Below are 23,035 nucleotides of genomic sequence, written 5' to 3'. Positions count from 1 at the left end.
TATTTGGGGGGGGTTGGCTAAGACAAACATTTAGAAATTATTAATTATGTCTTGTGCGTTGTCTGTGCGACGGAGCATGTGTGACCATGAAGGACGGTCGCAAGCCGCCTGACGCGGGTGCTGGGACCTGAACTCAAGTAAGAGCAGTGTAACTCTCTCTCTCAGCTGCTGAACCGTCTCCCCAGCTCCTGTACAAGTGTGGGTTGCAGCCTTAGTGGTTGATGACGGCGAAGAAGACAGAGATGATGAAGACAGAGATGAGAGGTGCCAGGAGGTCAGGGCCTCAGTGCGTGGCCACCCTGAAGCTCCCATCAGCAAGGGACCTAGAGATCACTCTAAGAGGGGTGGGGGTGGGGTGGGGGTGGGGCTCAAGGAGGTCAATTCACTTATTAAGGGAAGAGCATCAATAGTGGATCTGAGTTTGGATCTCCGCTCTGGAGCCCTACATCTTCACGGTAGGGGTGCAGGACATGAGACCTGGAGCTGGTAACCAGGTCAGAGCTAATGATCAACTTGTCTCTACGTGTGATGGGTTTGGCATTTGTGGATTTTTCTTTCTTTCTTTTTTGAGACAAATTCCCACAAAGCCAGGCTGCTCTTAAATTGGATGCAGAGCAGAGGACGAATGACCATGAATTTCCGATTCTCCTGTCTCTACTTCCCGAGGGCTGCTGGGATTATAGGTAGGTGCCGTGGGGTACTGGGGTTCTGACTCAGAGCTTAGTGCACGCTAGGCAAACGTTCGATCAACTCGGCTGCATCTCTGGCCTCACCCTAATGCCCAGGGGTGGGCTTTGAATAGATGAAGGCCAATCAGCTCCCCCCAGCACTCTGGGTGAATTCAGGGATAGGCCAGTCCCACAGCGAATGCGGTGAGATGTGACTCCATATCTGAAGCCACCTTTCTGGGTCCAAACACTGTAGGGGAGCCTGCGGATGGAAATTAACTCATGCTGTGCTGGAGACTCAGTCCAGGGGCTCCCGGGGGTCTAATACCCTTACCCCATTGAGTCAGATTCAGACCCAAGTATGGCTGATCGGGGAACCGGAAAGAACCCCTAAGCAAAGCAGATCAGAGGCCTCCTCTTGAGGGCGGCTGGTTAGCTGGCACTCCCGGAGCTGGCAGTGACACAGCAAAACCAGAGCCATCAGGCAGCCAAAGATGCTGCCGGGCCCCCGAGCGTCCGGCCCTGGCCTGTCAGCACAGCACGAGCCTGTTTTCAGACACAGCCTTTATTGTTCCTGTTCCTGACTGGCCCAGGCAGGTTCACCCAGATCCAGAGAGTGGGTGCTCCCTGGCATGAAAGCACCGTCTGTGGCCTGGCTGTTCGGCTACTGCTCAGGTCGCTGTGGTGAGTGCCCTGTGGGGTCTAGGCTGGGATACCCAAGCTGGCAGAAGGCAAGCAGGGCCCGGCTGCCTGGCTCCTCTGACTTCTGTTACCATCGTGCCCGAGGCTTCTCATCTGTGTGACGGGAAGACAAGGCCTTCCTTCGAAGCTCTTCAGAGGGCATGTGCTCATGCAGGTCATGACCGTGAAACCTGCCTACTGGGTGTTCAGGACATCTGCTTGTGTCCGGTGCTTCCTAAGCTACTTATTTTTGCATTTGAGATTGGGGTCTTGAAGACCCCCCCCCATGACCTTGAACTTCTGACCGTCTCCTATCACAGACGGATGGGAATACAGCGTTATGTATCACTGTGCCCATTCGAGGGATGGAGCCTCGGACATGCCTGGCAGGCAACTCTAGCAAATGAGCTACATCCATCCCAACCATACGATGATTAAACAGAAAGAATGCTATTTAAGAGCTTTAAATTGTTATATTAGTTTACACTTATGGGGATTTTGCCTGACTGTAGTACACTCAGTGTACTAAGTGTGTGCTTAGTACCTGTGGAGGTCAGAAAATAGAGTCAGATCGCCTGGAACTGGAGCTCTGGATGCTTGTGAGCTACTATATGAGTGTTGGGAATTAAAACCCCGTCCTCTGGGAGAGCAGTCAGTGCACTTGACCACATAACCATCGCTCATCCCTAAATTTTAAAAAATATTATTGGGGCTGGAGAGATGGCTCAGCGGTTAAGAGCCCCGACTGCTCTTCCAGAGGTCCTGAGTTCAAATCCCAGCAGCCACAACCATCCATAATGAGATCGGATGCCCTCTTCTGGGGTGTCTGAAGACAGCTACAGTGTACTTACATATAATAAATAAATCTTTAAAAAATATTATTATTATCATTATGCTACTATTATACTATTATTACTAGTATTATTGTTTCTGTGTCTCAGAAAACAAAAGACTTAGTTCTCTCCTGCTACCTTAACGTGGGCTCCAGGGCCTGAACTCAAATTGCCAGGCTTGTGGGCTAAGACCGCCTAAGGCATCGAGCCTTTAACAGCATGAACTCCACAGTCATGCATCTGACCAAGCGAGAAGCGTAGTCCAGTTACGCACATCTGAAGTAGGGCTCAAGTCAGTAGTGCAGGCCTGTTATCTCAGCCACCCAGGAGGTAGACACTGGACGATTGTAAGTTCAAGACCAACCTAAGCGGCTTAGTAAGACTCTTGTTTCAAAATAAGAGCATTTTAAAAGGCTGGAGATGTGGCTCAGTGGTAGCGTATTTGCCTAGTATGGCTGAGGTCCTGGGTTCCACCCAGTGTGAGGGGGGGAAAAAAAACCCAATGGGTGACAGTGCTTGTGGCTACCTGGTTTTATGGCCCAGTCTTTTGCTAACTACTTCCTAAGTCAGACATGTAGCCAGAAGAGAACTCACAGCTGCTTCCCAGGGTTGAGGGATCCCCGGTCTAACTCTCTGTCAAACTCGGTTCGGATGTCTTCCAGGGACCCATCGTCCCCAAAGGCTCCCCACTCCGTGTTAATGCACATCCTCCCCTCGTCGCCTTCCACCAGGTCGATGTGTCGCAGTTCCTCCATGTAGCAGGCATTGGTGCCAGTGCCTGGAAGAGACAACGTGGGAAGCTGTGACCACACAAGGCAAGGAAGGGCGCCCGCCGCACGGGCTGGGCAAAGCAAGAATCTCGGGGTCGGAGCGGGGTGGCCGGGTACCCTACCGATGATCAGGCCGACTTCACACTGCTGGTCGTCGTAGCCGCAGGTCATCATGGTCCCCACTGTGTCATTCACCACAGCTACGATGTTAGCGTCATAGTCCTGGGGACCGATAGGGAAGACAATGTGACCATCCGCTCTCACATGGGAACAGAAATCCCAACCAGGCGTGCTCCAATTCTCACACGCCATCATGCTGGTGGGTGGCGGCGGCTTCACTGAGGCCAGGACTCAATTAATTGGATTAGACAGCAGTGATTACACTATGGAAACCGCAAGGTCCCCTTAATTATCTGGCTTAGGATTCTTCGGGGAGTGGATTTTACTCACGGAGCTACATTCATGGGCAAGCCTCCAAAGGAGAGCTAAGAACCCCGTGCGCATGCACAAGGCAGATCCTCCCTCTAATCTCTGCGCGCAAGCAGAAGGCAGCTCTGTTCCCCTGTAATCCCTGCGGATTACAACAGGATGGTCTCTGCTGCAAACTAGATACTTTTTGGTGGCACTTCTGAGAGCTCCCATCTGACCTACTACCCGGGCTGGGATTCTTGTTCCCCCCGCTAGGGTGTTAAGGCCACGGCACGACTGTGCCCCTCACGCCTGACGACATGAACCTTAAACCATTTTAAGATGGAGACTCCCCCACCTCTCCGCAATAACGGACGATGCACAACCCAAGAGAAATTACCCCTCGCTTCTTAATGGCTTTATTCAGAAGCTTGACCACATCCGTCCCTTCCACGCCACTGGCTTTGAACCGCTTCGTCCACGTGATCAGAACAGCCTGCGAAAGAAAGTGGAAAAGTGGATGATTGGAGGCAGAGAGACTTCAGGCGCCAAGGCTTCCGGGGCCGCTCTAGCACAGGGACAAACAGCCTCTACCAGGTCATAATGGAGATAGAGCCGGATCTGTCTGTCTATCCACTTAATGGGTTTCCCTCAGGAAACTTTCTCTTTGGATGATTTATTTATTATTTTTTTAAGTGCATTGGTGGTTTTGCCTGCATGTTTGTCTGGTGAGAGTGTAGGATCGATCCACTGGAACTGGAGTTACGGTCAGTTGTGAGCCATCATGTGGGTGCTGGGAACTGAACCCAGGTCCTCTGGGAGAACAGCCAAGGAGAGATGCTGACAAGCCTAAATCCCTGGGGGATGGTGCATAGGTCGGGACTTAGATTTTACATTACATTTTGTATGACTTTAATGGTTTTACACATAGCCTTTAAAAAGAAAAGGACAAAGAAAAAAAGATGGCTGAACAGTTGTACTTGGCCTACTCTTCTGTCAGGCGGAAAGGTCGCTATGGACACAGCAGGTTGATGGCTCTCAGGCCCTGCCAGCCTCCGGAGGGTTACTACAAAGAACAGAGGCCTGGCCTCACTCTGAAAGATGTGTACACTGCGCAGGAGGGGGTGAGCCCTGTTGAGTCTCTGATCCTTCTTCACTCCAGAGAAACCGTGACGAAGGCCGGGGCACTGGAAATGTCCCTGGACATTGTTTTCGTCCCCTCAGGCCCCCAGCGGAACAATCACACATCGGATTGTGGGGAGAACATGGACTTGGGTGTCCAGACACCCTGTCCTTTCTCCAGGCTTCTGCCCACTTCCTGGTGCGGGGGAGGGCTGTCTCATTCCACTGGGGGGCATTCTGTACACAGAGAAGAATGGAGTTTGTCTAGATCTGGGCAATGGAGGTCCCAGCCTTGAACCCTTCCCGGAGGGGGTTCCCGGTTGGTGGGTAAGAGCCACGCTTTAGGCTCCTGTGCTGCCCCACCATGCCCCACCCCGGAGACTCCTGTCTACAGGAGGATGCGCCTTCTGCCATACCCCCTCCCGCCCTTCAAAGGCTGCTTTCCGAGGCCAGGCCATGCGTATCTCTCGGGGCCCAGCCCGGTACCCACTAAACACTCATCTACTTGTTGATCACTTAGTGGCCATCTCGGATGCTAGATCTACTGCCACGTCTTGAAGAGTGACTGATTTTGAAACAGGGTCTCGAGTGTCTGTCTAACTTTGGCTTTGAACTTGCTATGTAGCTGAGGACCTGAGGATGACCCCGAGTTTGATTCCCCTGCCTCCACCCCCTCCTGAGGACTGGGTTACGGCCATGTTGGGCTTGCGAGCGTGCACCATCAAACCCCAGTGACGTCATGCTGGGACTTCACGTACCTCTTATTATAGTAAACAGAATTGATCCACCATTACTTATGGTTGCTGATCTCTTAGTGTATTTAATGTATGTGATGGCTTGTCTGTGCTTGGCCTGGGGAGTGGCACAAGTAGGAGGCGTGGCCCTGTTGGAGTGGGCGTGGCCTTGTTGGAGTAGGTGTGTTACTATGGGCGTGGGCTTTAAGACCCTCATCCTAGCTGCCTAGAAGCCAGTCTTCTGCTAGCAGCCTTCAGATGAAGATGTAGTACTCTCAGCTCCTCCTGCACCATGCCTGCCTGGATGCTGCCACGTTCTTGGGGGTAATGGAAGGGGAAGAAGAAACGTGGTGGCACTATAACCTCAAGTTAATTTTGACAAGTGATTCCAAAACTAAGAGGCAGGGGTCGCCCATTAGCAAGGGGAAAGGCGAGAGCGTCCATCGTCTTCCGAATCCAGTCATCTCCAAGGCCTCCTTACCTCGTCTATTTTGGACTGTCGGCAAGGGAAGGAGAACGTGAATCCCACGGGTAGTTTCTTGTCCTTGATCTTCTTTTTCTCCATGAAGTCTCCCAGGCACTCAGCGACGTGATCGAAAAGCTGGAAGGTACAGAGTGAGGGGGTCAGGGGAGGGGTGGGGGAGGGTGCCCTGGCTTCCGATCACGCTGTGCACATGTGGCACACTCTCACGGGACACCTCCAGCCCTCCAGAGGAACTGAGCCCTTAGAGGTCACCGCACCGGTTAGGAAGTCGGCAGAGTGTTTTCCATGACACACTGGCCATCTCTCGGCCATCCAGGAGGAGTGACCACTGGCCACTCCCAGCGATGACCCAGTGAATCCTGGGAAATCCATCAGAGCACTGTGCTTTGCTTTACCCACTGAAGGAGAGATGAACACCCCCTAAACATGCACGGATCCTAGGTGTGGAGGTCACATGGTTCTGCCCCTGCCAATACGTACCCCAGGAAGTACAAGCAGGACGGCAGGCATGGCTCATGGTACAGCACCTGTCTAACTACAACATCCTTGTCAGGTTCCCCAGGAACAAACCCCCAAAGAAGTATACCACTATCAAACCCCACGTGACAGTCTAGACACGAGCCAAGGCTAGCTACGTCGGCTCATGTCTAGAATTCCCTGCACTTGGGAGTCTGAGGCAGGTGGATTGCCCTGAGCTCAAGGCTGATTCATGGATCTGGGGTCACTCCTGGCACTGTGGTTTCAAACACCCGTGGGTATAAGTGAAAATGAAGCCAGGCAGTAGTGGCACACGCCTGTAATCCCAGCACTTGGGAGGCAGAGGCAGGCGGATTTCTGAGTTTGAGGCCAGCCTGGTCTACAGAGTGAGTTCCAGGACAGCCAGAGCTACACAGAGAAACCCTCTCTCTAAAAGGAAGGAAGGAAGGAAGGAAGGAAGGAAGGAAGGAAGGAAGGAAGGAAGGAAGGAAGGAAGGAAGGAAGGAAGGAAGGAAAAGAAACAGAAAAAGAAAAAGAAAATGGAGCTGGCCGTGAGTCATCGCCCTGTATCTTTACGGACAGTCTGTGTTCAGCACTGTACGATTGCATGAATATGCCAGGCTATGAATAGCCCACGTGTACGTCTGGCATTGCCATGCAAGCTTGCTGGCTCTGACTCGTGAGGTAGTAGACACACTGCAGGAATCCACTGCAAAGAACGCAGAAGCCTGGCTTCCGGGATTCTGCATGTATGCTGAGGACGGTCTCCTGCCTTCTGGACGGTCTCGTGCCTTCTAAAACACAGACCCAGGAGGACGGTGTCAAAGTGCCAAGCCACAGTCACCTTGAGCCAGCTTTAGAGGGGACCTGACTCACTGCTGGGGTTCGGGGAATACCCAGTCTATTCCGACTTGAGCGCCCCGGTCCTGAGTCACACCGCAGCAGTATCTCTGACTGAAGGGACACGTGACCACCTTCCCTGGAGAAAGCAGCTAAGCTTCCCGTGACCTACTTGAGGCTGATACAAACCCATCGCTAAGTCAGCCCCTGAGCCTCATGTGCCATCTGCAGTCTGGGCTCCGGGCATTCCTGGGTAAGTGAGCAGGAGGAAGGAAGCGCAGGGTGTGGGGTCTGAGGTGGTTGGCTGCTGCGGGCCACGCCGGGAACCCAGAGCCAGCCCCTGAACCAGAGCCAAAGGCATGTCCCCACAGCGGCTGAGCGGGCCAAGCTGCCCTGGGTAGACTTAAGACACACCTATGGTCTCAACGCTTGAGAGGCTGAGGGAGAAGTTTCCAGAGTTCCAGGCCAGCCTGGGCATCTTAGCCCTGTCTTCTAAAATAAAATGAAAGAAATGAGCTTGGGGATGAACTCAGTGGTGCGGTGCATATCTAACATCCTCAATGCCTGGGATTCAATACCCAGGACCACAAGTGAATGAATGAATGAGTGAGTCAATGAATGAATGAGTGAGGGAATGAGTGAGTGAGTGAGTGAGTGAGTGAATGAATCCTCAACACCTTCCGGACAATATGCCCATTACTTTCCAAATAGACACAGAAGCTAGATGTAATGACCCGCACGCACGTACAATCTCACACTCAGGCGGCAAGAACGGGATAACGCCGTTGAAGCCAGTCTGGACTATGCAGTAAGTTCCAGGCCAGCCGGACTTAAAATAAATAAATGACAAGGGAAACATTTTAGGGCGGAATGAGATGGCTGAGCGGCTAACTGCTTCCCACCGAGCCCGAGAGTCTTGAGGTCAACGCTTGGGACCCACACAGTGCAAGGGAAGGCCCGACTCTCACAAGTTGTCCTCTGACCTCTGCATATGCGTGCTATGGCATGTGTGTGCCTACACACACACACACACACACACACAAGAAAAATCAAAAAATTTTTTAAGAGGTGGGGAGATGGTTCAGTTGGTAAAGTGCCTTCCATGCAAGCGTGAGGACCTGAGTTCGGATCCAGCCGAGGTAGCAGACTACAGCCCTGGTGCTGGCGAGGAAGAGAAGAGACAGGGACAGCTCACTGGGCAGCCCAGTCAGTGAACTCTGGGTTCGATGACAGATCTGTCTCCAACAAACAATGCAGAGAGTGTTGGAGAAAGATTACACGACATCAACCTCTGACCTCTATGCTGTGCTCTCTCGCATGCGTATGAGCACCCACACAACTTGTACAATACACATGCTACACACACACACACACACACACACAAATACTCAATCCCTCTGACTAGCAGGGAAAATAATAGCCAAAAGAAACCCCCCAAAAATTTTTTTTTAAATCTTCAAAACTAAGCAGGATGTGTGTGTGTGTGTGTGTGTGTGTGTGTGTGTGTGTGTATGTGATGTACATAAGGTATACACATGTGTATCAGTGCATGTGTGTCCTGGTGCTTGTAAATAAGGCCAGAGGAAAAGTATCAAGTGTCCGCCTCTACCGCTCTCTGCCTTACTACCCGGAGACAAGGCTTCTCACTGAATCTGGAGCTGGCTGGTTGACCAGCAAGCTCAGGTCATCCCCCTGTCTCCGTTATCTGACAGTATTGGGGTTACAGCCATTTGGGCAGCCACAGGCAGCTTCTTATGTGAGTGCAGGGATCCGAATTCTGGTCCTCACGTTTGTGCAGCGAGGAAAATTCCTGCTGCTCTGTCTCCCTGGCCACGCAAGTCCTGTTTTAACAGTGCTGCATGCAGCTTCTGACACTATACAGCTATAAATTGTAGGGGACGTTTGAGATACCATGGAGTGGAGAAGAGAGAGAGAGAGAGAGAGAGAGAGAGGGGGGGGGGGGAGACACTGGGGGGGTAGTGCTGCAGGATGATCATGGACAGCGTACGTTCATCTTTATGTCCAGACACGATTGTGGCTGCCAAGAAGTGCTTGCTGACAGGATATGGCTGTCTCCTGAGAGGCTCTGCCAGAGCCTGAAGAATACAGAGGTGGATGTTTGCAGCCAACCATTGGACTGAGCACAGGGTCCCCAGTGGAGGAGTTAGAGAAAGGACTGAAGGAGCTGAAGGAGTTTGCAAGCCCATAGGAAGAACAACAATATGAACCAACCAGACCCCCCAGAGCTCCCAGGGACTGAGCCATTAACCAAGGAGCACGCATGGAGGGGCCCATGGCTCCAGCCGCATATGTAGCAGAGGATGGCCTTGTGGTGCACCAATGGGAGGGGAGGCCCCTGGTCCTGTGAAGGCTTGATGCCCAGTGTAGGGGAATGCCAGGGCAGGGAGGTGGGAGTGGGTAGGTGGGTGGGGAAACACCGTCATAGAAACAGGGGGAGGGGGGATGGGATGGGGATGGGAGGACCAGGAAAGGGAATAACATTTGAAATGTAAATAAAGAAAATATCGAAGGCTGGAGAGATGGCTCAGTGGTTAAGAGCAATGACTGTTCTTCCGAAGGTCCTGAGGTCAAATCCCAGCAACCACATGGTAGCTCACAACCATTGGTAATGGAATCTGATGCCCTCTTCTAGAGTGTCTGAAGACAGCTATAGTGTACTTACATGTAATAAATAAATAAATCTTGAAAAAAAATTTTAAAAAGATAAAAAGTAAAACAACAACAAAACAAAACCAACAACAAAAAAACAGTTTTTCAGGGGGGCTGGAAAGATGGCTCATGGGCTGGAGAGATGGCTCAGCGGTTAAGAGCACTGACTGCTCTTCCAGAGATCCTGAGTTCAATTCCCAGCAACCACATGGTGGCTCACAACCATCTGTAATGGGATCCAATGACCTCTTCTGGTGCGTCTGAAGACCGCGACAGTGTACTCACATACATAAAATACATCTAAAAAAAAACAAAAAAAAACAAAAACAAAAAAACAACAACAGTATTAAGGAGACTGGTTTAAGATCAACTTTTAAACACCTACACATCACAGAGGGTGAGGATCCCATAAAATCCAGACCCTTAAGACGTCATTGTTCGTGGTCTATGGGTCTGAGCAGCTCTGTGGGTAACAGGAGGACCTGGGTCACCATGGAAGAGGTCAGTCAGAGAGCTCAGGAGATGAGCCACTCGACACCAGCTGACTGCTAACTTCAGAATGCTGGGGAGATGCTCCGGCTCCATCTGTGTCCATAATCCTACCTCGCTTCCCTCACACCCTAATCTGAGCTCCTGTCTGCTGCCGCCACACTTCACTCGTCATCAAAAAATCTAAGAAAGGGGACTAGGGAGAGGGTCAGAGGTTAAGAACGCTTGCTGCTCTTCCAAAGGACCCAAGTTTGGTCGGCAGCACCTGTATCAGGAGGCTCACAACCCCTGATCCAGGGCACCCAGTGCCGCCTTCTGGCCTCTTAGGGCACCTACACACGTGGTAGACACTCACACAAGTCACTCACACACACTTTAAGACATTTGTGCTGGATGTAGCAATTCACACCTTTAACATTAGCAGTGAGAAGCAGAGGTGGGGGGTGGGGTGGGGGGATAGGGGGTGGGGGGGTGGGAGGTTGGGGATCTCTACAAGTTTGAGGTCAGCCTGATCTACAAGGTGAGTTTCAGGGCAGCCAGAGCTACATAATGAAACCTTGTTTCAAAATAAATAAGTAAATTGGGCGGGGGTGGGATGGGGGGTGGGGGGTGGGGGGTGTTCCCTAGTAGCGGAAACTGTAACTTCTAGTGAGAGACCACCTCAGAAATCTCAGAATTTGGCAGCTACTAAATAGCTTTTCCCCGTGTGTAAGCTGGACATGGTAAAACTCCACAGGGTTGACATTGATGATTAAATAGGTCAATGGGTCACTTTACTCCCCGGCTTATACATTGGCTATGACACAGAACAAGTGTTACCACATCGCCACCATCAACCGTCTTCCTGGAGGACTCAGAAGGGGCAAAGGAACAAACGGGAAAGCGAAATGATCCTGGGGATGGGAAGGTACCCTGGGATGGTGGAACCCCCTAAACAAGTCCTGCACCTAAAACGATGCAGAGTTTTCTGGAGCCCATCACAGTGAGCATGGAAAGGGGCCCTGTGTTTAGGATCGGCAAGCCGCCTTACAGCTAGCCAGAGAGGCAGGCAAACCACCCATTAGGTAGTCCCACTTCTGTCACTAGGCATTGGAGACTGGTCCCTTCACCCCAGTGCTGCTGTGTGGGGGAGGGGCCCTCTCAGCCACGCCCCCACTGCTCGCTGTGTGGCTTCTTTCTGCAAGCGGCCAGCAGTGGACTTGGCTGACCCTGCTCCATGTACCAAGTACTGGCTTATCACTGTTCCTTGGGGTTGGTCTTTGGGTTGAGCCGCTGCTGAGACTGTCAGTGTGCGAACATTCCTCGTGTCCCTTGGCCTTGCCTCAGTCCACCCCAAAAGCCGTGGCTTTCTCTGGAGATCCTGAGGCACCTCAGCAGGGACACACAACCTTTCCCAGGAGCAATCTGGCAAGCTTTCAATAGCATGGAGACTCTGGCCCTAAAGTGGAGTATGGGAGGGGCACAAACTCCATCCATAAGAGGAATGCAGCACCCCCATGTTATAATCTCAGGGGACCCGCATATAAAATAAAACCCTGAGGCTATTGCCTGAACCTCAGCCCAGGGTCTGGTGGAGACCGGTGGAGACAGAGACCCACCGCACAACACAAAACAGGCCCTCTGCAGGGTCAGGAAGAATGGCCGTCCTCATGGGCCGGGGGCAGGAGGGGAAGCTTTGGCTATGACCATGAGGAGGAGGAGTCATTCCAAAAGCAAAGTCTGCAGCCTCTGGCCACATGCCCGCCATCCTATCAGAATACAGAGTTCCTGCTCTCCTAAGCAGAGAGCCACCCCTCAGGGCCTAGCCTCCAGCGGGTGGGTGCAAAAGCCAGGGGTCCAAGAGAGGAGCATTTCTACCCAAAGGCTAGGCCAAACCTGGGCCTAGGATGAGCGAGCCACCCAGGCTCCTTTGGGAAGAAAAGCACTTACCACAATGCCACAGGGCCTCCCTCCCCAGAGCCTTCACCCACTCGCAGGCCCCCAGGTGGTGGGTGCCACTTCAGGCACGACCCAGCCCCCTACACCACTGCCTCATCCCTCTCACTGGGATGTCCTGTACAACCCATACTCTATGTCAGACCTCCGGGGAGTCCCGGCAGGGCCCGGGATGGCAGCTTTCAGAAGCCTGGCCCTCCAAAGGAGGTACTCCAAAGGATTCCAGCCGGCTGGAACAGGATGAGGAGAACAGGGGCCCACCTGGCTTCCGCTGCCATGGACGATGTTCTCTGGGGTGTCGTAGATCTCAGACTCCATGCTGACATTCTGGCTCTTCTCGTGGTTCACTTGCACCCGCAGGATTCGAAAGGAAGACCCGCCGAGATCCAGGGCAATGAAGTCCCCCTTTTCTGATGAGCGAGAGAACAGGTGTCAGGGTCAAGCGCGGGAAGGCCACTGGCGGGACCCGCTCTCTGGGTCTGGCCCTGTCTGCTCCTCCGTCCCCCTCCCCCATACAGCGCCTGCTGGACCAACTCTAGTCCCACACTGAGGAGGAAGAGGCATCAAATGAGGCACAAAGCTCTATCCCAACTACTGCCTTGCTGCCCAAAAATAAGGACTACACAACACTAGCTTCTTATTTTGAAGACAGTGGGGGGGGGGGGGGCGCGGGTCCTCATGTAGCCCAGGCTAGCCTCAACATCACTATGTAACAGAGGATAACCTCAGTCTCCCGACCCTCCTGCCCAAGCTTCCTAATCACAGGGATTAAAGGCATGTGCCACCACGGCCACCACGAACAGAATTTCAGCACGTGAAAAGCCTGTGCTGAGGTCTATCCTATGCCCTGGGTTCCTTCCGCGTTGGCTCAGACACCAATTACTGCTTGCCCAAAGCTCCAGTCACTCTTTGGATTGTGTTTTCGTTGTTATTGTAAGATAAACAAAATTCGAAACTTAATGCGGGGACCGTTTGCTGCGCTGAGCGCACAGCTCGGTGACACTAAGGACATTCACAAAGTTAAGCAGCTCCCGTCACCATTTCTGAGAAACTTGGATATCACCCCAACACGACTTGGTAACCATTAAGCAGCAACTCCTCATTCCCTAGCAACCTCCACTTTCCTCTCGGAGAGCTCCGGACCGTTCCTATAGGTGGAATCCGGTGTACGTTGTCTCTTAGCGGCTGGCGCCTTTCACTTAGTGCAATGTCTCCAGGGTTCATCCGCATTGCAGCCCGTGTCACCAGGCCAGGAGTGACAGCCACCCTGGCCTCCCTAAGTCCCAGGAGCCCCCTCCCCGCCCCGTCCCCATGACTATCAATATCATATCAAATCCTACCCTGGAAAGGATTACCCAGAGACAACCTGCAATCTGAGTCACGTAACAAACCATTCATTCAAGGCGTATGGACGGTCAAACCAAGTATGGCGGTGCATGCCTGAGATCCCAGCACTTAGCTAAGACAAGAAGGTTGAGAGTTTGAGGCTAACCTGGGCTACACAGTAAAAACTTGTCTCAAAAGAGGATGGTGTAAATAATACTTTTTTTTAAAAAGGTTGTTGTTATTATTATTATTATATTGTTATATATATTATATTATTATATATATTATATACAATATATTATTATATATAATATTTTATATTACCATATTATTATATATAATATATTATATATACTATTTTATAATGTTATTATATTATTATTATTATATAATTATTATAGGTTGGTGATGTAGCTCAGTGGTAAAGTGCTTCCTTGCTCAGGATATGTGAGGCCCTAGGGTCAATCCCTAGCACCATAAACAATAGATGCAGACAGACAGACAGACAAGACAAGACAAATGAATTTTGAAACCTCTTGTTTGGGTATTAAGCACAAATGGTTCCTTGTGACTGGCTTTTTTTCACTTAGCAAAATGTTTCTAACCAGCTCCTCTGTTACGTCATCCTTGCGAGTTTCATTCATTTCGGTATCCCATCATCTGCATGAACCACGCTTCACACGTCCCTCCCTCAACTGATGGCCACGGACTTCCGGCTACTATGATTAACACTACTAGGGATGAGCTGTCCCCAGAGGATCTACAGGGACACACTGCAGGCCTGCCTTCCTCCTTCAACTACCCTGGAGCCTCAGGCTGTGTTTGTATCTGTCAGCCTGGAGTCACAGACAGGAGCCTAGAGTGACTGTCCTGAGAGGCTCCGCCCAGCATCTGACCGGAAACAAAGGCAGAGACCCACAGCCAAACATCCACAGACCTTGGGAAGTCTGGTGGAAGAGTTGAGGGAGGACTGCAGGTCCCGGAAGAGATGGGGATTGCATAAGAAGACCCCGAAAGTCAACTAACCTGGACCTTAGGGGGCTCGCGGAAACTGAACCACCAACCACAGAGCATCCCAGGGCTGGATCTAGCCCCCTTTCCCCTGACTCCCATACATGTGAGGTCCCCCAACAACTGGGGCAGGAGCTTCCCCTGACTCCGTTGCCTGCCTGTGGATCTTGATCCTCTTAACTGGGCTGCCTGCCCTGTCTGGCCTCAGTGGGTGAGGATGTATCTACTCCTACAGTGACTTGAGGTGCCAGGGTGGGTTGGTTCCTCAGGGGGGGCCCCTCCTTTTCAGAGGTGAAGGGAAAGAGGGGATTGGGGAGGAGGGCGTGTGAGGGGGGACTGGAAGGAAGGGGGACCGCAATCAGGATGTGAAGTGAATTAATGTTAAAAAACACGGCTAAGCACATCGGCACACACGTCTGTGTGCGGATGAACGTCTTTCCTTTCTCTCAGGTGTATTTGTGGGTGACACTGTCTGATAACACACGGTTAGCTTGTAGAAATGTAGCCTGACAAAGTGGCTGTATCACTTTCTGTCACTATCCATGATGGAAGAAACCTCTAGTTTGTCCATATTCCCAATACTGCGTGAGTGAGGGGAAAAGGAATGGCTACACGGATAACTCAATAAAGTGGCTGACAGGCGAGCACGAGGACCTGAGTTCAATGCCCGGAACCCATGTGAGAGAAGCCAGGTGCAGCACCGCACACGCCTGTAACCCAGCACCGGGATCCCCAGCGCTCACCGGCTGGCCAGCCCAGCCTACTTGTTAGGTCCCAGACCAATGAAAGCCTTTATGTCAAAAAGTAAGATTGGCATTGCTGACGGATGACATGTAAAGCTGACCTGTGGTTCCCACACATGCATGAACATGCTTTCACACGCACTGACACAAATGTTCATATGCATACTAATATGAGGGCTGCGAGCTGGGTAAAGCCCTGGCTCAGTCAGGGTTTCTATTCCTGCACAAACATCATGACCAAGAAGCAAGCTGGGGAGGAAAGGGTTTATTCAGCTTACACTTCCATGCTGCTGTTCATCACCAAAGGAAGTCAGGACTGGAACTCAAGCAGGTCAGGAAGCAGGAGCTGATGCAGAGGCCATGGAGGGATGTTATTTACTGGCTTGCTTCCCTTGGCTTGCTCAGCTTTCTTATAGAACCCAAGACTACCAGCCCAGAGGTGGTACCACCCACAAGGGGCCCTCCCCGCCTTGATCACTAATTGAGAAAATGCCCCACAACTAGATCTCATGGAGGCACTTCCCCAACTGAAGCTCCTTTCTTTGATAACTCCAGCCTGTGTCACGTTGACACACAGAACCAGCCAGTACAATTGACCCCTTGTCAACTTGACACACAAACACATCACTATTAAGCCTCAGCCCTTACTTTCTTATTCATCCCCAAGATCTAAATAACTTTAAAAAGTCCCACAGTCTTTACATATTAAGAGTTCAATCCCAGCAATCTGGGAGGCAGAGGCAGGCGGATTTCTGAGTTTGAGACCAGCCTGGTCTACAGAGTGAGTTCCAGGACAGCCAGGGCTATAAAGAGAAACCCTGTCTCAAAAAAAAAAAAAAAAAAAAAAAAAAAAAGTTCAATCCCTTTAAAATGCCCAATATCTTTTAAAATTCGAAGTCGTTTAAAAATTCAAAGTTCTCTTAACTGTGGGCTTCACTAAAATGCTTTCTTCCCTCAAGAGGAAAAAATATCAGGGCTCAGTCACAATTAAAAGCAAAACTCAAACTTCAATGGTTCAATGTCTGGGATCCAACTCACGATCTTCTGGGCTCCTCCAAGGGCTTGGGTCACTTCTCCAGCTCTGCCCTTTGTAGCACACAGCTTGTCTTCTAGGCTCCAGCTGCCTGTACTCCACTGCTGCTGCTGTTCTTGGTGGTCATCTCATGGCACTGGCAACTCCAAAACACTGCTGTCTTCCACTGTAACTAGGCTTCACCAACAGTCTCTCATAGGCTCTCTTCAGGGTGATAAGCCTCTGCTCCTATGCATGACCCCTTCAAGTCCTGGGCCATCAACTGCAACTGAGGCTGCACCTTCACCAATGGCCTTCCACGGCCTCTCACTGTGCCAAGAGCTTCAGCTGCTCTTCATGACCCCTTCATGCCTTCAAAACCAGTACCCACCTGGGTGACTCTTACACAGTACCAAGTCCAGCCACAGCACAAAGTACAACCGTGGCTATCTCTGGAACACATCCTCTGTGCTCTCAGAAAACACTTCCCAGAAGATTTCACCTCAGGGATGCTGGTCTCTTCTTAATCATTGCTAATTTCTTAGCTCCAGCTAACCAGCATCAATAGTCCCAGTAACACGAAGGTTTGCTTTAGTGGTTCTGGTATCTTGTTAATCACAGCTGATTCTTCAGCCCCAGCTAACCAAAACCACAGAATCTTCACAATCAAAACATGGCCCTGTAAAGAGTCTTTAATTTTCCCTCTGAAATTTCATGAGCCAGGCCTCCATCTTCTACGCTGTTCTCAACATTATCTTCCAAGCTCCTACACAACATCCCACAGAGGTCTTAACACTGAATGGATTGTCTAACCCAAAGTTCCAAAGTCCTTCCAGAGTCCTCCCCAAATCATGGTCAGGTTGTCACAGGAACACCCCACTATGCTGGTACATATTTGTATTAGTCAGGGTTTCTATTCCTGCACAACATCGTGACCAAGAAGCAAGTCGGGAAGAAAAGAGTTTATTGAGCTTACACTTCCATGTTGCAGTTCATCACTAAAGGAAGTCAGGATTGGAACTCAAGCAGGTCAGGAAGCAGGAGCTGATGCAGAGGCCATGGAGGGATGTTTCTTACTGGCTTGCTTGCCCTGCCTTGCTCAGACTGCTCTCTTATAGAACCCAAGAGCACCAGCCCAGAGATGGTACCACCCATAAGGGGCCCTCCCTCCTTGATCACTAATTGAGAAAATGCCCCACAGCTGGATCTCATGGAGGCACTTCCCCAACTGAAGCCCCTTTCTCTGTGATAACTCCAGCCTGTGTCAAGATGACAGACAAAACCAACCAGTCAAAGCCCTTTCAGTGCGAGCCTGAAGACCTGAGTTCAATGCCTGGATGCCCCTATAAAGGCATGAGGAGAGAGCCAACACCGCACAATTGTCCTGAGTTCTACGCACACGCCATAGTACATGCCCAACTCCACACACACAGGCCACACTTCCACAATAACAGTCAATAAATCCAAGTCATAAATTTAGTAATAATAAAGAAACACTGACGTCTTTAATTTTTTCTGGCTATTTTTGTAGTGCTGGCCATTGGGCTTCTCGGTCTCACCTAGCGCCATCTGTTTCTGGGTTTGTCAGTTAGGACTGTGCTGTGTATAGGATTCCAGCCGCCAAATGCAAGGTCAAAACGGTCACATCTGTTTTCCTTTCCGGAGTTTGATGGCGCCAGCTCTTCTACATAGGTCTTTAATGTACTTAGAGCTAATTAGTGTTTTGTACAGGGTATGAGGTAAGGATACAACGCTATTCTTTGTGGGCATTCGGCTTCCTGCTACTGCTAGCTGCAGGGACTCTTGTCACTTACTGAATAGCCTTGGCTCCCCTGCCAAAAGCCTACCGGCCACGAAACTGCATCTCTCTGTCTGCCTGTGTGTTTTATTTGTTTTGGGTTTTTAGGAAACAGGTTCTTAACTGTGTGACCCTGGATGGTCAGGAACTCTATGTAGACCAGGCTGGCCTCAAAATCAGAGATCTGCCTGCCTTTTCCTCCGGAGTTAAGTTCATGTACCACCATACCCGGCTTTATTTTTGGTTTTGAAGTAATTTTTCTTTCCCAACCAAAATATAGTATTCTCTTTTATACAGTGGATATGTACTTATATTTGATTCATTATAAACTTTTGTAACTGGGAAAATGTTTTGCTGCCAACTAGGTCTCGTGGTTAGAGACCACGAGAATAAAAGAAAATAGGGTTCCTGTCACCGAACCTCCAACGGTGGCTTGGGAGAAGTCGGCCACCCTGGGCTGGGCCACCCTGGGCTGGCCCGCCCCACTCTGTCCTGTTCATCTGCCGCGTCCACTTGGTCTTTGAAACAGGATCGGGCCAGCAAGGTTCCGGGGAGTTCAGGTGGGATCAGAGAGGATGACCATGACAAGGGCCAAGACAGAGTTAAAAAAACAAAACAAAACAAAACACCAATATGGGTGACAGTGAAGGAAACGGTGGATTTGAGAGGTAGCTGGCAGGTGGCTGCTGAGAGCCACGAGGGTCTTTCTTGAAGCAAGGGCCTCTCTACCTGTGGTGTTTCTAGCTCCATCTTCAGTGTGCTGTGTGGCGGCTGAGAAGAAACAGTTGCTACCTCTATTTGAAAATCATTTTTACAGCCCAGAAATGCTAGAAAAATATTAAGTCCATGTCATGGCGTAAGGAGGAAGTGCCAAGCAAATCCGGCCCACCAGTGGCCAGGGGACCCTCCCTTCTCACAGACTCAAAAATACTTAAGGCTCATTGGGTTTGTTTGTTTGGCTGGTGGATTTTTTTATTTTTTTATGTCTGTAAGTGGTCTCTCCTTCGTAAGAGATAAGCAAGTTTGAAACGGGGGGGGGGGGGGGGGGGGGGGGGGGGAGGGAGTGTTCCCTTGCAGCGGGAGTCTGCAGGTCTGCAGACAGCAGACAATCTGAGTGTGGGAGCTGGCTCAGCAGAAGAACAAGGTCTGCTTGTCCTCATTGTCTGCCGGGCCAGAGACAAAGAGAATCGACTTCAGGTAAGTGCCACGGGGCATTTGGTAAGCTCTGCTGGATGCCTGGCCAAACTCAGTAGCTTCCTCTCCTGCCTAAGCCTCTTAAGTAGCTGGATTATAGGCATGTGCCAGCTTGCCTGCCTACCTGCCTACCCATCCATCCACCCATCCATCCATCCATTCATCCACCCATCCATCCATCCACCTACCCATCCATCCATCTATCCATCCATTCATCTACCTACCCATCCATCCACCCATCCATCCATCCATACATCCATCCATCCATCCATCCACCCATCCATCCATCCACCTACCCATCTATCCACCCACCCACCCATCCATCTACCCATCCATCCCTCTATCCTTCCATCCATCCATCCATCCACCCATCCATCCACCATCCATCTGTCCACCCATCCATCCACCTACCCATCCACCCACCTATCCATCCATCCATCCACCCACCCAAACATCCATTCATCTACCCACCCATCCACCCATCCACCCATCCATCTATCCATCTACCACCTCACACACACACATACATACATACATACATACAGTCCTCTGTGACAAGGTCGCACACAGCACTGCCTTGTCTTGAAGTTGCTATGCAGCTAAAGGTGGCCTTGAACTTCTGATCTTCCTGCCTGCGCTTCCCGAGTGCTCAGATGAAGGAAGGAACGCTAGCCGGCCCATTTCAGGTTTACCCAGTGTTTCCCCATCTGTCTCCTTCCACAACCTCAGCAATACCAGCGAGCTCTAAAACCCTCTTCATCCTTCCGGGAGCTGGGCTTAAACAGCCCCAGGACGGGGTCCCATAGCTGAGGGCCTACAGCGAGTCCCTCCGGAGGAACTACAGAGGGTGCGGGCGGGAGGGCAAAGAAACCCTGCAGGCCCTTCCTCTTAGTCCCGCCTTTTACAGCAGTCGGAGGAGGGAGGAGAGTCACGTCCTCCGTCTTCTGTTTATCATGTTCATTCAAAAATATTTTAAGATTTATTTATTTATTTTATGTATATGAGTATGCCATCACTGTCTTCAGACACACCAGAAGAGGGCATCCGATCCCATTACAGATGGTTGTGAGCCACCATGTGGTTACTAGGAATTGAACTCAGGACCTCTGGAAGAGCAGTCAGTGCTCTTAATCTCTGAGCCTTCTCTCCAGCCCCTCAATCAATTTAAAAACAAAACAAAACAAAAACAAAAAACCCAGAGGAACTCATGGCATTTCTTCTGCCTCAGCATTCCTAAGGGCCGGAATTGTAAGTATGTGTCGCCAGACTCCCTCACACCCATTTAACAGAAGAGGCAAAGCGAGGCTGAGACTGAAGTGAGCTCCCCCGGGTCATGCTGAAGTGGTCAGAGTGCGGGAGACGTCTCCATTAGTTTGGATTTTATTTCTCTCTACCTCCTCTTACTGCTTCAGTGGGCTTCGGTCCAACTTCCTCTTTAGTATTTAGTTTCACATCGGCCTTCCCTGCCCCCACGGGGCCTCCTGCTCTAACCCCTCCCAGCATTTCCCATAGTTCTGTGGGGAGGGAGCTGCTCTTCAAGAGGAGGCTCATTAAACCGCGCTCTGAAGGGCCAGGCACCTCTCTGCCCACCTAATGATGGTCATTATTACTAGGAAGTAATGGAAAGCAAACACAGAGGCAGGCGCCTCTGCGCCCCGTCCTGTGCTGGAATATAAGGCAGACAGAAGCTGCCTTCCTGAAGTGCCCTGCTCCGAGAGGGAGCTGCCGGCAAGCCAGCGCCCATGACAATCTTTATCCTAAACGCCACCAGAAGCAGCCATGAAAGCTGGATGCCACCCGAACTTCAAGTCACCCCCAGATCCATAGCAGCTTCCAAGGCAGCCAGTGCTGTATCGGACCCTGTCTCAAAAAGAATGGAAACAACGCGTGGTGGCCCTCACCTTCAATCCCAGCACTCAGGCAGAGGTAGGCAGATCTCTGTGAGTCCAGGACCAGCCTGGTCTACAGAAAGAGTGCTAGGACTACAGGACTCAAAAAAAAAAAAAACAAACAAACAAACAAACAAAAAACAAACAAACAAACAAAAAACAAAAAACAAAAAAAAAAAGAGATTATGCCCAAAAACACTATAAATCTTTCTGCTTCGAATGGAAAAAGGTAACAGTGTGTGTGCCGTTTGCTTTCAGAAAACTGTCTGTGGCTTCTCCTTTGTAAGGAACTTGTTGTGACCCATAACAAAGAAGCAGACATCCAAGAATGCATAGCATCCCATAGCTTCCAGGCTAACCAAGACCTACAATACCTTTAGCGCTAACCGGGGCAGGGGGGGTGGGGGATGGGGGGAACCCCAGGAATGACAGTCAACTGAGAGGAACTTCACAGGAAATACTGTCCTTTAAAAACATGGGGGGGGGGGGGGTGTGAAGAGAGAAGCTCCACGGTTAAGAGCACTGACTGCTCTTCCAAAGGTCCTGAGTTCAAATCCCAGCAACCACATGGTGACTCACAACCATCCATAACGAGATCTGACGCCCTCTTCTGGGGTGTTTGAAGACAGCTACAATGTACTCAGATATAATAATAAATAAATCTTAAAAAAAAAAAATCCAAGAGGGGGGGTCTAAAAAGACGGCTCAGTGATCAAGAACAGGGGCCGAGATTGCAGAGGACCCTGGTTCTGCCCTCACCTGGTGACTCACATCCATCCCTAACTCCGGTTGCAGGGCATCTGATGCCCAAGCACACAGAGCACATACGCACAGACATGCAGGCAAAACAGTTATTAAAAAAAACTTCACACCTTTAATCCCAGCGCTTGGGAGGCAGAGGCAGAGGCAGGTAAGTTCCAGATAGATAGATAGACAGATAGATAGATAGATGGATGGATAGATTCACTTTCTCCTTTCCTTTCTCTTTTTCTTATTAATACTCAGCTGTGTTCCTCAGATCAGTATTGATCCTGTCAGCCCCAGAGGAAGCAGGCGTGGGGGGAGGGGTGGGGGATGGGAGCGCAAAGGAGGCTCAGACTCCCCAAACCCCGCGACTGTGTCCCGACACGGCTGGCTGCCGGGCTGCCGGCTGTGTAGCTGCGTGAGTCACCACAGTTAAGATTCCACTGATTGCGAGACACACCATTATCTGATGAAACATTGATGAAGGAAAAATGCTACCGGGTTGATTATGAGGTTCAAGTAACTGAACGGAAAAGGGGGGGAGGGACCAACGGAACGCTACAGAAAACAATTATGATTTCAGAGGCTTTTTAAGAATAGGAGATTCCAGATAAATGAGATATGGAAACAGATTCCGGGGAAGCAGTTCTGTAAGGCAAGCAGATCCCTCTCGGCGCTGGATTGCCTTTAATATCTACCTGGCTAATGGATTGCCTTTAATATCTACCTGGGGGGCAGGGTGGGGGCTGTCGCCAAGAGGGAACTAGAGAACAGGGTATTTCCAGAATTCGTGGGCCTGGTCTGGAAGCTTATCTGAGGGGGAAAGCGTCCAGGTTACTACTGTCCGGCACTGAGACCCTCAACCCTAGAAACGATGGTGGGAAGGGGGGGGGCACAGCGGGGGAGGGGCCACAGCTCCAGATAAGGGTAACAGGAGGGAGGATGCAATTTCAGAAAGAACTCCTCCTCCTCCCCTTACCTCCTACTCCTCCTCCTCACTCCCAGCTCCTCCTTCCTGGTCACACAGGCTCTCGGTCATCTCCCAAGTTCCCAGGCCCAACTCACTCGCCACTCTCTCCCGACTCAGCGGCCAAAGGCACGGCCGACCTCAGCTTAGACACGGAACAGAGTCTCTGCCTGCTTGTGGGTCAATGCAGGGCTGAGAAAAACTGAGAGTGAACACAAGACCCACCCCCACCCTCCACCC

The 23,035-nt window shown here is 50.8% G+C and overlaps 1 protein-coding gene across 4 annotated transcripts in view; it reads right to left on the bottom strand.

Annotated features, from left to right (window-relative positions):
* Hk1 (hexokinase 1) overlaps positions 1–23,035 on the bottom strand; it is an 83,854-nt gene that overhangs the window by 22,107 nt on the left and 38,712 nt on the right. For all 4 annotated transcript variants that reach the window (XM_052164465.1, XM_052164467.1, XM_052164466.1 and 1 more), the window contains exons 3-7: positions 12,373–12,521; positions 5,698–5,817; positions 3,761–3,856; positions 3,075–3,174; positions 2,777–2,960 (exon numbers count right to left, since the gene is read on the bottom strand). In XM_052164465.1, coding sequence (XP_052020425.1) covers positions 2,777–2,960; positions 3,075–3,174; positions 3,761–3,856; positions 5,698–5,817; positions 12,373–12,521 — 649 coding nt within the window. The remainder of the gene's footprint in view (positions 1–2,776; positions 2,961–3,074; positions 3,175–3,760; positions 3,857–5,697; positions 5,818–12,372; positions 12,522–23,035) is intronic.

The sequence above is a fragment of the Apodemus sylvaticus genome, chromosome 19, assembly GCF_947179515.1.
Source record: "Apodemus sylvaticus chromosome 19, mApoSyl1.1, whole genome shotgun sequence".
Classification (NCBI taxonomy): domain Eukaryota; kingdom Metazoa; phylum Chordata; class Mammalia; order Rodentia; family Muridae; genus Apodemus; species Apodemus sylvaticus.
The sequence above is the reverse complement of the archived record's forward strand: the minus strand, read 5'-3'. Positions and strand labels throughout refer to the sequence as shown.